Raw genomic sequence first — 13,244 nt, 5'->3', positions numbered from 1 at the left:
ATGGATTAGACGGGAGAAGCAGACGAAACATAGGAGGGCGTTGAGTTTGGAGGAATGCTGGCACGGGTTGAGCAGACATGCCCCGTCCTGATATATGGGCCACGGTCCACTGACAGCTAGGAAGCACCGTGACTGTTTAAACCAAGATAACTGGAGAATTCAGTTTACGCATCTCAGCGCCCCACGGAGACGCTAAACTGCTATTTAAGTGGATTTGATGCCATGGAGGCCTCGGTGTCGACTTAGCGCAGGGCAGGTCACACTCAGAGTGTAAACATGGCCTGAAAAACAATATCAGTTTCTCTGCACCCTTGATCTTCTTATTTTTGCTGCCCGACAGCTTTTGAAAAGCAATTTTTGTAATAAACAAATATGGAACATTTTTTTTTATGAAGGCAGGACAACAAAAAGGCAAGTAAATGACAATTTGGATTCATGATGGTAACAGATTGTTGCCAAGTTCACCCAAAGACAGAACGTTGCTTTACATTTTCCCACTCATCAGTGTGGTGCTTTCAAATAACGAGAGGAAAGCCTTGTACCAAAAATAGATTCTGAAGCGACAGACAGACACGCTGTTTTCTTTTCACACATGATGTTTGCGCTGGAAACCAAATGCAACATACTGATGTGATCCTGGTGGCAGAGTGATTGACAACATGAGAAAAAAAGCAGAAGATTAAAAAAAAAAAAATCGCATGTCTTGTGTTCTTCGACTCAACATGTGTCAGAACCCATCTCAGTAGTTCCAGCTTGCTTGCCGTCTCCTACCAGATGTTTTTGAGATGGCTTGATTCATCCAACAAGGGAAGATTTTAAGGTCTGAACCTTCATTTCCAACACCTGTGTGCTGCTTTATTTATTTTCTTTGCTCAGGCCAAAACAACTAATTAGGGCTGTGCATGTCTCTCATAAAAGACGATTCGATACATATATAAATGGGGTGTGAATCGATTCAAAGACTTTTTTTTTTTTTTTTTAATTCATTAACTCCCATTGACGGGTATATACGTCAAAAAGTCCATTCATTTTACCTATGCTGGCAGTGACTGAGTTAAGTGGAGCGATTTGATTCTTTTTGATTCAGTGGGGTTACGATTCAATTCGATCTTGTATGGCTCAGCAAGGGCGTATCATGCAATGACTTTCTTGTTACATTACAGTATGAATGAACATGTCAGTCGGTTGGTGAAAATGTGGCTTTTCCTTCAAAGCTCTCTCTCTCTCTCCCCAATAAAAGACGATTCTATATTCATTCACATCTTTTAAATCAAAACAGATTCTCTGATTCAAATCCTTTTGTTTTGTTTTGGTTGCACCTCTTCAATGAATATATTACCTTGCCGCCATAGGGTGGAACCTTGGTGTTGCTGTTAGGAGTATTCATTGATTGCCAACAAACTACTGACTTTGAATGCACCTTGTGCACCGTCAAAACGGAAAGTTGAATCCCTCTCCTGATTTAGCTACTAATCGTAAATGCATGGGGTTGACGTTTTATGTTCCTCTCTGTTTTACGCAAGTATTTTGCCACCATATTTTGGCTTATATACACAATTACAGACGTCTTTTGATGGGTGTCAATTCGTTGCAAATTTTTGCTGATTGCATCAGGGTTTGGCTCATATACCCTGTGAATAGCAGGTGTTCACTTTACTGTACTGAATGTCTTATTATCACAGCATGCATAAAAAATACAGAAAAGCAATGCATACCAATGGCATTGCCACTGACAATAAATCATGATTTGAAATATGCATCGTCAGCAGCTGTTATTTGAAGGCGCAGTTATTACATTATTATTACATTGTTGCTTTTGCATGCTGGTTTAAGTGTATACATACCTTGACATGTTCTCTCATTGGTCAGCAGCTTGTAGCCTTTCTTGCAGCTGCACTCAAAGCTGCCCACTGTGTTCCGACACACATGGTCACAACCCCCGTTGTTAAGACGACACTCGTCGATGTCTGCGAGAGGGAAACCAGCAACAGGAAAGGTCAAACACAAAACAAAAATGTGAGATAAGATTATCTTGCAATTTGAGATTTTTGGATCTCTTTGGAATATATGAATTCATGTGCATTACCTTCTAGTGTTCTTATGGAGTAACATTTAGCAATGAATAAATGATGTGACTAAGTAGGGGGAAAAAAAAGCCTATCCGCCTTTCGGAATAGGATAAACTCAAAGTATATGCAATTTGGGAAAGGCAATTGTTGAAAAGCTTAAAATCAGGAATAGTATTTCATTCCATGACTATTAAACAAAATATTTAGATTAAAAAAAAAAGAAAATTGAAAAATGTTACTTATTATATTTTTTAAGTATTTTTTTAATTCATTTTATTTTATTTTTTTTTAGTATTAATTAGTTTTCAGGGCACCTTTTGGCTTTTGAAAATATTTCAATTTAGTTAGTTTTAGTATTAGTGTTCGGGGTTTTTTTGTTTAAATTGTTTTCCTTGTGTGCAAGATTAGAAAAACACCATGGTAGGTATTTTGTCGTAAAAGCTAAACTAAAATTATTATTTAAAAATATTCTCATAATACAGGGTGCAGATTAACAGTCCACAGACTTTGAATTACAAAAAGTGCAATGCATAATACCGCTTCTAAAGTTAGATGCATGCATGCACCCTAATTAGATGACGCTAGGATGCACTTTTTAACTGGCATTGCGGTTCGGGCTGAATTAAATCACAAAAGCAAGGGAACCATTGAAGCCAAAGCCACACGCAAACTCGTCTCCTGCGAACGACGTCAATGGCAAACTGTTTTTTATTGGCTGCTACATGATGACGTCGCTTCTGTGCAACCAACATAAAGAGGACAACAACTCCCAGACGACCGTCCGGCCGTGTAATAACATTGAAATTAATATATTCAATATCAACCCCAAAGGCTTGTGTATTAAATTAATTGCCAAAGATGAAAACGAAGGACATTTTTGCGACAATTATTATTCATTTTACTTAGTTTCATGAACTGAAAAGTAATTTTTGATCATTTTCTTTTTCAAAAGCATTTTTGTTATTTTGTTAGCTTTCCTCAACTAAAATAACCTTGCTGCTTACATGAGCAGCATGGATGCCAACAGAGAGGAGTTAGTTGGCAAAGGAACAGTCAGTGTTGCCAACTTCATCACGTCCTTACATTGTGGAATGGATGCAGAGAAATTCACAAGCGACTTAAATTCCAGCTAAGAAACAGACAACATGATAGGAATCCCTTTCACATTTTTTTTTTTCAGTTTGACAAAAAAAGTAGCCGTGTGAAAGGCAAACAGACTCAATTGTGCTAAAGACATTGTGCCCGTTTACACTTTGCAAGAGCAGGGATTTATTGGAAACTTCTGAACCAAAGTATGTGCTTCCAAGATCCAAATATTTTGTCAGAGTTGCCTTGCCTCACATGTACAAAAGTACGTAAAAAAAAAAAGACCCGAGAGAGTTGGTAACATGTGCAAGAACTGAGCCATGTGGTTTGACGACTTATTTTCTGATACTCCTGTTGAGCATCAAAAATATAACTTTATTAAGAATTAAGTTCTTCAAAGAGGAAGCACTTTTTTTAAATTACTTGCAATACTTTCAAGTTAATGCTGGCAAAAAAGTGATGTTGAAAAAAAAAAAAAAAAAACTCAGCTGGAAAGCTTGTTTGTTGTGTTGGCGAAAGAAAGCAAATCCCAGAAGGAAAAAAAAGCAAAACAGAAAAGCAAAACTTGTTTTGAATAATGTCATTGTCATTTGCAGTAGTTGCAGGGTGGTGGTGGTGGGGACAAAACTGGAAACGGGATTTTTGTGAAAAAGATTCTGAGGTTTTATTTTAACGCCATGTCACACAGCCTTAATTGAAAGTACCGTTAGTAAGTATTCATGGCACATGTCATACATGACGGATCACATCTGATCTCTTCAAGCAGAAAATCCTGCAACCAGTATGCATTCGGCTTTAATGACTCAGCCAGGCCTCCAAATTCCCATTAGCCATCTTCTTCTGATTAGTGAGCACTTTATTTTTTCAGCCAATACCCAATCAATATGTCATGTGTCCATCGCCGCCTGGATGGGGTTCTGCCTTGGCACGGATTCGGGTCCATCTTGAATCATAGTTTTCATCATCTGCTAAAATAAATGTATCCAAAATGGAACAAAAGAATTTCTGTCCTTGATCCATTCCCTTTGCCGCTCTTCAGAAGTGGCTGACCCGCAATGAGCCGCAGTCCTCCTGCGCCAGTGCTGCCTGCGTTTATTTTCCTGCTCTTCCCTCTCAAACCAAACTAACACCAGAAGACGGACTTTTATTAGAGTTGTTAGTGTGCTATTGCAAAGCTGTAGGAAGCAAAATGATTTTTTTGGACACTGTGCTTTCGCACTGTCTTTCAGTAGAATATTTGTTTCCTCAGTATCCTGATATGATGCTTATTTTATTCTATTAGAGTTCATATAAATAAGACTGTCAGGTTGCTTGAGTTGAGGGGCTTTCTGACTCAGAGCGAGTATCACGATGAAAATTGTTGAAACTGAAAGGGAAAGTGCAGCTTGAGATTGTTCAAACAACGGTCGTTTAATCTTGGGAGTGACAACCGCATTGGTTAGCTAGATGATCTTGTTCTCGTTCATCCAGGTCATCTCATTGGATCTGGACTGTTCTGCTTGTCTGAAAAGATGTTTTGCCTCCCACTCGAGAAGGGTTGATCAGTTCAGGCGGCACGGCTTGGTTAGGACTGCACCAGCCTGAGTTGGTTCGGAAAGCCCAACTATTTCAGTTCCACGTTGGAAGCATGCCGAATGGTATCATTCTTTAGGAATGCTAAACAAAAGTCGTTCAGATGTCTTGCAGAGAGGCCTCTGTCAAAACCTCATTTGGGGTAAAAAAAAAATATGTACCAGACGGAAAACTTACCTAAGCAGAAAATGGTTGAATTTTGCTATGACAGAACAAGTGTCATCAATTGATATAATTATTGAAAATGAATCAGCTATTATATTAATATTCTACAGCTGAGAGATCGTCATCGACTTCAGGAGGAACAAGACGGTGCCACCCCCCCTCTACATCAAAGTGTGTGGAGAGGGTCCACACATTCCAGTTCCTGGGAGTACAGATCTCCGATGACCTCTCCTGGATACAAAACACCACAGCAGCGATAAAGAAGGTCCACCATCGTCTTCACCTCCTGAGGGTCCTCAGGAAATTCAACCTGGACAAGAAGCTGCTGCTGGCCTTCTACCACTCGTCCATCGAGAGCCTGCTGACTTACTGCGTCTCTACCTGGTATGGCGGCTGCACTGAGGCAGACAGAGTGAGACTCCAGAGGACAGTCAAAACGGCGCTGAGGATTATAGGCTGCGTCTCCCCTCCTGTCGGACATCTACACCACCCGGTTCCTCAGCAGCGCTCTCAATATAATCAAAGACAATACACACCCAAGCTCACACCTGTTCGACCCGTTGCCCTCTGGCAGGCGCTACGGGTGCATCAAATCAAAGACTAACAGACTGAAAAACTGTTTCTTCCTGAGAGCCATCTCCATGCTAAACTCTCACACACACCTACCCTTACCTTGTTAAACAGCGACATAATGTGTTTTCATTTATTTGACTTCATGTTTATTTTCTATTTAATCTTTAATTAATCCAATTTATATATTTAATGAAATTATTCTTGTATTGCACTGGAGAGGAGAGCTCTCTAATCTCGTTGCACACTGAGTACAAGGACAATAAAGGGCTTTCTGATTCTGATTTTGATTCAGTAAGGGAGCAAATGAGTTGAAGTGACAGCGTCCCTTTCCAATTTCCAAAACTGCCACCTACCCACTTTCTCCTGAGAGGAAAGGAACGCTGGTGACATGCTTAAAGTTGCATGTAAACGCCCATGTGTATGAAGATGAAGGTCATCAAGGCATCCTAACGACTGTCGTTTTGCATTCCGAAAGAATGACATCATACGTGGTCTGGGGCGTGTCTCTAACTTGGAGCTTAAACAGTTAAATAGACTTTAATTCAATAATGACAAACGATGACACATGTTACTAAATGAAAACATAAAAAGTAGCTGCGGTGGTGATGATTTGACCTGGAGACTTTCTCACCACAAATGTGATGAACGGTGTGTCCTTGCTGCGTTCATTACTGTGATGGATTTAACATGAAGTCATTTTGGTCAAATGCATGTCAAAATATTCCATGCCACTAGATGATCCACAATGTAATAGGGAGAGTGCTGGTTGCAGATTGAAGATGAGCGACAGGTCACCTTTGCAGGTCTTGCGGTCCGGCTGCAGCGTGAAGCCGACAGGACAGCTGCAGCGAACTCCAGTTACCGAATCGTGACACGTGCTATCGCAGCCGCCATTGTTCACAGCACAGGTCTCTGTAGGAAAACAGACAACGACCATCAAAATCAAGGATGCCGCTCTGACCTACTTAAGTCTCCGAGCCCACTGTTAGATTCAAATAGCTTTTGTGTCAGAAGGAAAAAAAAGAAAAAGAGAAACACTAGTGAGGTTGTAGTTGTAGAGAGAAATGTACAAGAAAGAAGGGGGCAGAACAGAGACGCTGCATGATGACAGGAGAGCGATAATGGTTAATAGTAAGAATGAGAATGGTTACATCACTGTTGTTACGATGAGTTGCAAACACAGCCCAACAGGGTTTCTGAGTTAGCTACTGTTTGGACACTGATTGCCTTTTCTGTGATTGCAACAAAACCTTCCAGGTGCTTGGGGGACAAAATAGCAATTTCAGCTAGCTGGCTAAAAAAAACAAAAAACGAGGCATTCGGTCAAGATGGCAGGGTTTCATGTGATCGGGATGAGATGGAAACAAATTTCACGGCGATTTTAAGCAACTGCAAAGGAGAAGCATTATGGCCTCAAAGAGGCCTGTGTGCGTGCTTTTAAGACAAGAGAAGGTAACAACCACTTCAATTTGATGGACCTCATCATCTACTCAGTTCTTTAGTGTGAGGCAGATATTGGCAGTGATTCCAAAATCAAGAACAGCTGGTAAATGACAGGCTTCGCTCTGGCAAAAAAATATATATACATATATAAAAACTGCCGCCGCTAACATGCGGTGCATAAGTGGGAACACAACAGGAACAGGTTCTTTGTTCTTTTTATTGCAAATGATGATCACGCTGGAGCGATAGGTAATATTCTTGACTTTCACAAAAAAATAAATTAATTAATTAATTAATTTTTTTAAATATATATATATATATATATATATATATATATATATATATATATATTCCTGCAGCCACTTAAAAAACTCTCCAGAGCACAAACAACAAAAAGAATGCTCCACTACACAGCAGAATTGATGCGTCCAAGCAAAACAGGTGCTTGTCGTGATGTCATTTTGTTTAATAACGGTCTCATAGACAACAGATCAAAACAGTGGATGTTTTTGCTGAAGGCACTCATGACATGTTAATATATCAGGTACACGATGCCGAGAAAAAAAAAAAAAAAAAAGAATGACTCCATCATAACTACATGAGCATTCCAAACATTGTTATGAAAAAGTGTGTTGCCTTGGGTTACAATATGGTAATAATGCATTTTCTTTCCTTGGTTGCTTTTAGTTCAGCCTTTTAGCAGTTTAAGGCACTTTTGAGAGTGAATCCTTTTTTGTAATCTGCTGACAATATTTGTTCCGGTTTCATAGCTTGCGGAACATCCTGGCTCTCATTTTTTCGCCAGAGAATGACAAACATCTCAACACGACGGTGTGCAACCTGATAGCAGTGGGTAAAGCGGGCCTTCCAGTGGATTCCGCTGCCCCCAACCCCAGACCAGAGAGTTCAGTGCTGTGGTTTCACATAATTGCAAAGCACGAGCAGAGACAGTTGGCAGACAAGACGATAAGACGGTGTCAGGACATGTCTCTAAAACGCTTAAGCAGACATCACCACCAAACTGGAATGATCATGTGCTAAGAGAGCAAAGAAGTATTTCTGACATTCTGGTTTAGTGAAGCCGGGCGAAAGGCACCCGCTCTGGAATGTGTCGGGTTTTGTGAATTTCGGAGGCACACCAGACATATCGCCAGGTTGGAACCTGCAATTAACCACGGGCAGATTGTTGCCAATATGAAGTTTGGAGTTTAGCTTCCACACAATCCTCCTTTTTTGACTGACGCCATAGATTTCAAGCTTATGGACTGTCATTTCATGTTTAAAGGCCTCTACACACCAATTAGACAACTGTCACATCGCTCTTGAAGTTGGAGGGGGAAAACAATTTTGCTAAACAGGAAGCAGAGAGGTTGTCTGAAAAACAACAGACTAAATCACTGATGGTGTAGTGCACCGGTGTGAAACTGTCGTCTGAATCAGGTGCATTGGAGAAGGGAAACAATGCAGGCTCGTGCCCCCCGTCTCTATATGTACTCTGTGACCAGTTCAGGGTGCAGCCCAAATTCCGCTGGGATTCGGGTCCAGCACCTTGCGACTCTAAACTGGATAAGCCATGCAGAGAATAGATGGATGATGATATCTCTGCGCTTAATTCCAAACCACACAATAAGACATCCACTATGTCCAAGAGTCGGCTGATTTTCCCCCGAGGTGCAACAGAAAAAGCAAACGCTAATTCCTGTGTGCTACATCGACGCAGGAAATTAATGTGATAAAGCAGGGTACTAAATCAGCCTATCCCTCCTAATGTTTCTATTTGCGTGGACAGAAATAGCAGAAAGTAGGCCACGATATCCAGAAATAAACCAGACTGTTCAATTGTGAAAACTCGTTGTTCATGCGCATCCAGTGGTAACAAACTTAAACAAGCTGTTGTCTCCCATTCCTACCTTGAGCAGTTTGCTCCTTTGAGAGTCTCCACCCTCCGCCTCTTATGTGATATATTTAAAACAGGATTTTCTTTGATCTGGCAAGACTTTACCCACGCTCACTTTCATGAGGTCTCCCATGTTTGCTGTCTTTGTTGACTTAAAACATGTCCTGCTAATTGGATTGAATTGCTCTTTTTACACTGTAAATATTTTCTTCTGCTTTTTCACCGTATTTGCGTCACATTTCAAATGGTGCTGCAACTGCTGCTCTATGTCGGGCAATAAGATTTTCAAAGTAGAGGTGTTCTAAACCCTAATTCCAATAAAGTTTAGATGTTGAGTTGTGTGAAACTTAACTGATTCACTACCAGCCAAGTAAAAAAAAAAAATGGATCTTTGACGTCTTTATCCGTCAATGGCAGTGAATGAGTTGAAAAGAAATAAATGGAAAATATTTACTCATTTTTAATTTGATGCAAAACGTTCCAAAAAATATGGCGCATATTTACCACTGAGTAACAGAATCTTTCCTTTTAATAACACTCAATAAGCATTTGGGAAATGAGGACACGGATTGTTGAAGCATTCTTGCTTGAGGTACAACTTGAGTTGCTCAATAGTCCGAGAATTCCATTGTTGGATTTTGTGCTTAGAGGGTTTCAATGGTTGACAGGTCTGGACTGCTGGCAGACCAATCTCGTACTCACACTTTCTTCTACGATGAAGCCAGGCTCCTCATAAAAACTGAAAAAGCCGTTGCTCGGATGGCAGTACACAGTGTCTTGAAAAAGTATTCCTACCCCTTGAACTTTATCACATCTCACCAGCTTTCAACCGCAATAGTTTTTTTTTGTTTTGTTTTTTTGTTTCAGATTTTATATGATAGACCAACACAAAGTAGCACACAAAGGAACAGACATCTTACATAGTTTTCAAAGTTTTAGGCAAATCTGAAAATGTGCTGTGCACTTGTATTCAGGCCTCAATACGAGAAGAGCCACATTTCTCCGAAATCACAACTTTGCACACTCAATGACATTTTTCGTCATTCATCATTCAAGCCAGATTGGATGGAGATCATTTGTGAACAGAAAATGTCGACTCCTGCTATAGATGCTTAATTGAAATGTGGACTCGTCAGACCACAGCTCACTTTTACGCAGTTTGTTAGTTCATCTCATCATCATGTCGAGTGAAGCTGGCAGAGAAACGGTTATTCTGAAGTTTTCCTGAGCCCACGTGGCAATATCCTTTCCACAATGATGCTTGTTTTGATTTCAATGCCGCCTACAGGATCAAAGTTTGCGGTTATTCCTTGGTAAGTATTTGCGGTGGCGTCACCAGATTCTCTAAATCTTTTTCGGATATTATAGACCGGAGATGATAAAATCCCCGTTGTTCTTAAACTATTTGCCCGCGCAGTGGTTCAGAAAGTGGAGAACCTCGCCCCATTCTTTCTTGTGAACAGCTAAGCCTTTTGGAGATGCTCCTTTTATACCCAGTCATGACACTCACCTGCTTCCAATTAACCTGCTGACCTATGGAATGTTCCAAACACGTGTTTCGTGAGTATTCCTCAACTTTCCCAGGCTTTTGTTAACTCATCCCAGCTTTTTTTTAAATGTGGTGCGGGCAACAAATTGGAAATGACAGAAGATTTGCTAAAAATACGTTCCTCACTATGAACATGAAATATCTTGTCTTTGTCGTGTATTTAATTGAATGTAGGTTGAAAAGCATTTGCAAATCATTGTTATATTTGGTTTTGTTTTCATCCAGGGCATGCGTCACATCTCGCCCAAACTCAGCTGGCCTAAGCTCCAGCTTCTCTGCAAGCCCATCGAGGACAAGCGCTATCCAAAATGTATGGAAGGATTTTTTTTTTCGGTCCTGATAAAACTGCTGCAAATCTTTCCAGGGTCTGTCATTGGCAGTGACATGTCCATATCTACCACCTTTACGGATATAAATATCCCAATTTTATCTAGTAAATATTTAGCTGCTATTAAAAGATAAACGATCAGTCTGATTAGTGATACGGGCTGTCAATCAAGCTCCAACTCCACCTCAGTAAAATAAACGATCGCAATGTGAATTTATGTTGACATCCTCAGACTTTTACTGCCGTAAAATGACCATTACAATGTCAACCCATCTCAAGTAGAACACTATGACTCGTAAAAAGAGACTCGAGCTGCTCCTTTGAGTTATTCTTTTATATGAATATTTAAGAGTAAGGGCCTGACTCACAAGCGGGTTGCATGTGCAAAAACCTGATTGCACATGCAAACGGATGTCAAAGGTGATCTACCAACCGAGTGCAACCAGAAATGTATCTGCCAAACTTGCAAAATCGCCACACAGTTTATTTAACGCATTTTGGGAGGAGTATATGCAAATTGATTCAATTAGCGTATGAAATGTGATTAATCAAACCTGAGACCAATTACATGGACTCATTTTGCATCTTTAAATAGCCTTGGTGAGAGGCAGACGCAAACTGGCATGCATAGCAGTGCCAGTGGAGCGTAGGCAAAATATGACGCGACTGGAAGAATTTTTTAAAATGACAATAAAAATGATCACGATATAGCATCTATTCAGCATTGCAATTTTGATGTTTATGAATAATCTAAATGCTGATTTGGAGCCAATCCCAAGAAGGAGTTATGTCATATGACCTATGACTCGGCATTGCCATGCTTCTCATTTCAGGATAATTGGAGCTGGTCTCTCCCACAACAATTTTCCAGGTGTGCTGTCTTGAGTTTTAAATGCAATTGTATGGAGTGTCAAATCGATCCAATTGCCACGCACTCAGGATTAGTTGAATCAAACAAAGCGTGGCATTTATGCACTTACTGGTTTCCCCAAAATTATCAGCATGATCAATTAGTTTTCCGCAAGTCAGCAGATCCTTTGTTCCCTTCTTCCAAAAACACTTAATCCATAATTTAAAAGTTCATTTAGCGCTTGCTGTGCTCTCCCAAATGTTCCATCAAAGCTACCAAAAGTGCAAACTGCTTCTTTAAATCTGGTAGCCTCCACCAATTTGGCACTTGTTGCGCTAATGCAGTCTGCTAAGAGTGTGTGAACACGCAAAATGCTTTGATTTGAATTTGGTTCTGTTGTGATGCATGATCGTGACTCAGTATTCAAGTACTTGCCCACTTTGTGGTTGCTATACAATCACTCAACTCAGGAAAAATGACTTACAGCCACAACACACAGTGTTGAAAACTTTGCATCAGGAGTTGCGGAATAAACTGCTTCAATTTATTTGTGGAGAAACTCCAAAACATTTCGGAACCAGAATTGTGCCGTGTATGCCACATTTGGAGGATGGCCTTGTCAAGTCAACTGCCTACAAATACATTTCCAGGTTTTAAGCATGCAGCCACACATACACGCACTTTGGTCTGCCCCTGTGGCGACTGCAAGGTCATTGCAATGTGCATTTGTTTGTGTGGCTGTGTTGCTTAAAACATGGAAATGTGTTTGCAGCGTTTGAGAGCTGAGGTTGCCATCCTCCACAATTGGCCCGCCGAATTTCAACAGAGCTTACACAATGAAAAGAGGTGGGCACAAAGCAGCCCAATCGGATTGGATTTAGATATTTAGTATCTATTAAAATTAATGAGAAAACGTAAAATATTTCTCACCAATAAAAATGACATCCTGCAAACCTGATAATACAATGCAAAAAAGTAACCAATTATAAAATAATAATAAAAAAAAAAATCACTTAAAATGATCTTTCGAAAATTCATCCCTCTATCCGTCTGCCTTGAATTTAATTTCAATTATTATTTTAAAAGTTACCACACGTCGACAAGAATAGCCAATCAGAGATGGGAGTGGCACAAGGTGTGCACACTCGGGCACATCTTCATCGTCTTATATGGATCTGTTTACTAACCGTAGCCTTCACCTGTGGATGGAAATGAAAAGCTATGGCCATCCCCCGTTTGCTTGATCATACAACTGTCAACCAGAAGCAGTGAGAAGAAGCTTCAAAAGCTAAGAAGAAAGCATTGGAAATTACCGGAGACAAAACATGGGAAAGGGGGAATTGCCTTCCTGAGGTGTTGAGATGAGCTCGGAGAGCTGAGAGAGGAACAGAACTTTTGAACACAAATGTTGCTAAGTGTTTTGAATTTTTAATTGATTGTACATTAGCCAAACGAGAACATTGACGACGACAGTAATTTACAGTACATTACAAAGTCGTACCATCGTCGCACCGGTGGCTAACATTTAATACTGCTCGTGATGCTATTTTGTTGAAGCTTGTAAAGGTTGTGTGTATGGTTTTTTTTTTCTGTGACGTCATCATAACTAACTGCGAGGGAACGGACAGTACACGATGTTCGGTACACACTGCATGGTAAAATAAGATTAATATGTTTTGGGCACGGTCGATCTGTAAGGCAGGTAATGGTGC

The 13,244-nt window shown here is 40.3% G+C and overlaps 1 protein-coding gene across 3 annotated transcripts in view; it reads right to left on the bottom strand.

Annotated features, from left to right (window-relative positions):
- Positions 1 to 13,244, bottom strand: part of LOC148339730 (signal peptide, CUB and EGF-like domain-containing protein 3) — an 87,857-nt gene that overhangs the window by 14,829 nt on the left and 59,784 nt on the right. For all 3 annotated transcript variants that reach the window (XM_088290913.1, XM_088290911.1, XM_088290912.1), the window contains 2 exons: positions 6,261 to 6,377; positions 1,845 to 1,967 (listed from right to left, as the gene is read on the bottom strand). In XM_088290913.1, coding sequence (XP_088147039.1) covers positions 1,845 to 1,967; positions 6,261 to 6,377 — 240 coding nt within the window. The remainder of the gene's footprint in view (positions 1 to 1,844; positions 1,968 to 6,260; positions 6,378 to 13,244) is intronic.

The sequence above is a fragment of the Idiotropiscis lumnitzeri genome, chromosome 3 (genome assembly GCF_059441095.1).
Source record: "Idiotropiscis lumnitzeri isolate Australia: NSW breed Sydney's pygmy pipehorse chromosome 3, RoL_Ilum_1.0, whole genome shotgun sequence".
NCBI classification, from domain to species: domain Eukaryota; kingdom Metazoa; phylum Chordata; class Actinopteri; order Syngnathiformes; family Syngnathidae; genus Idiotropiscis; species Idiotropiscis lumnitzeri.
Note: the sequence above shows the minus strand (reverse complement) of the source record. Positions and strands in the feature narration are given on the sequence as shown.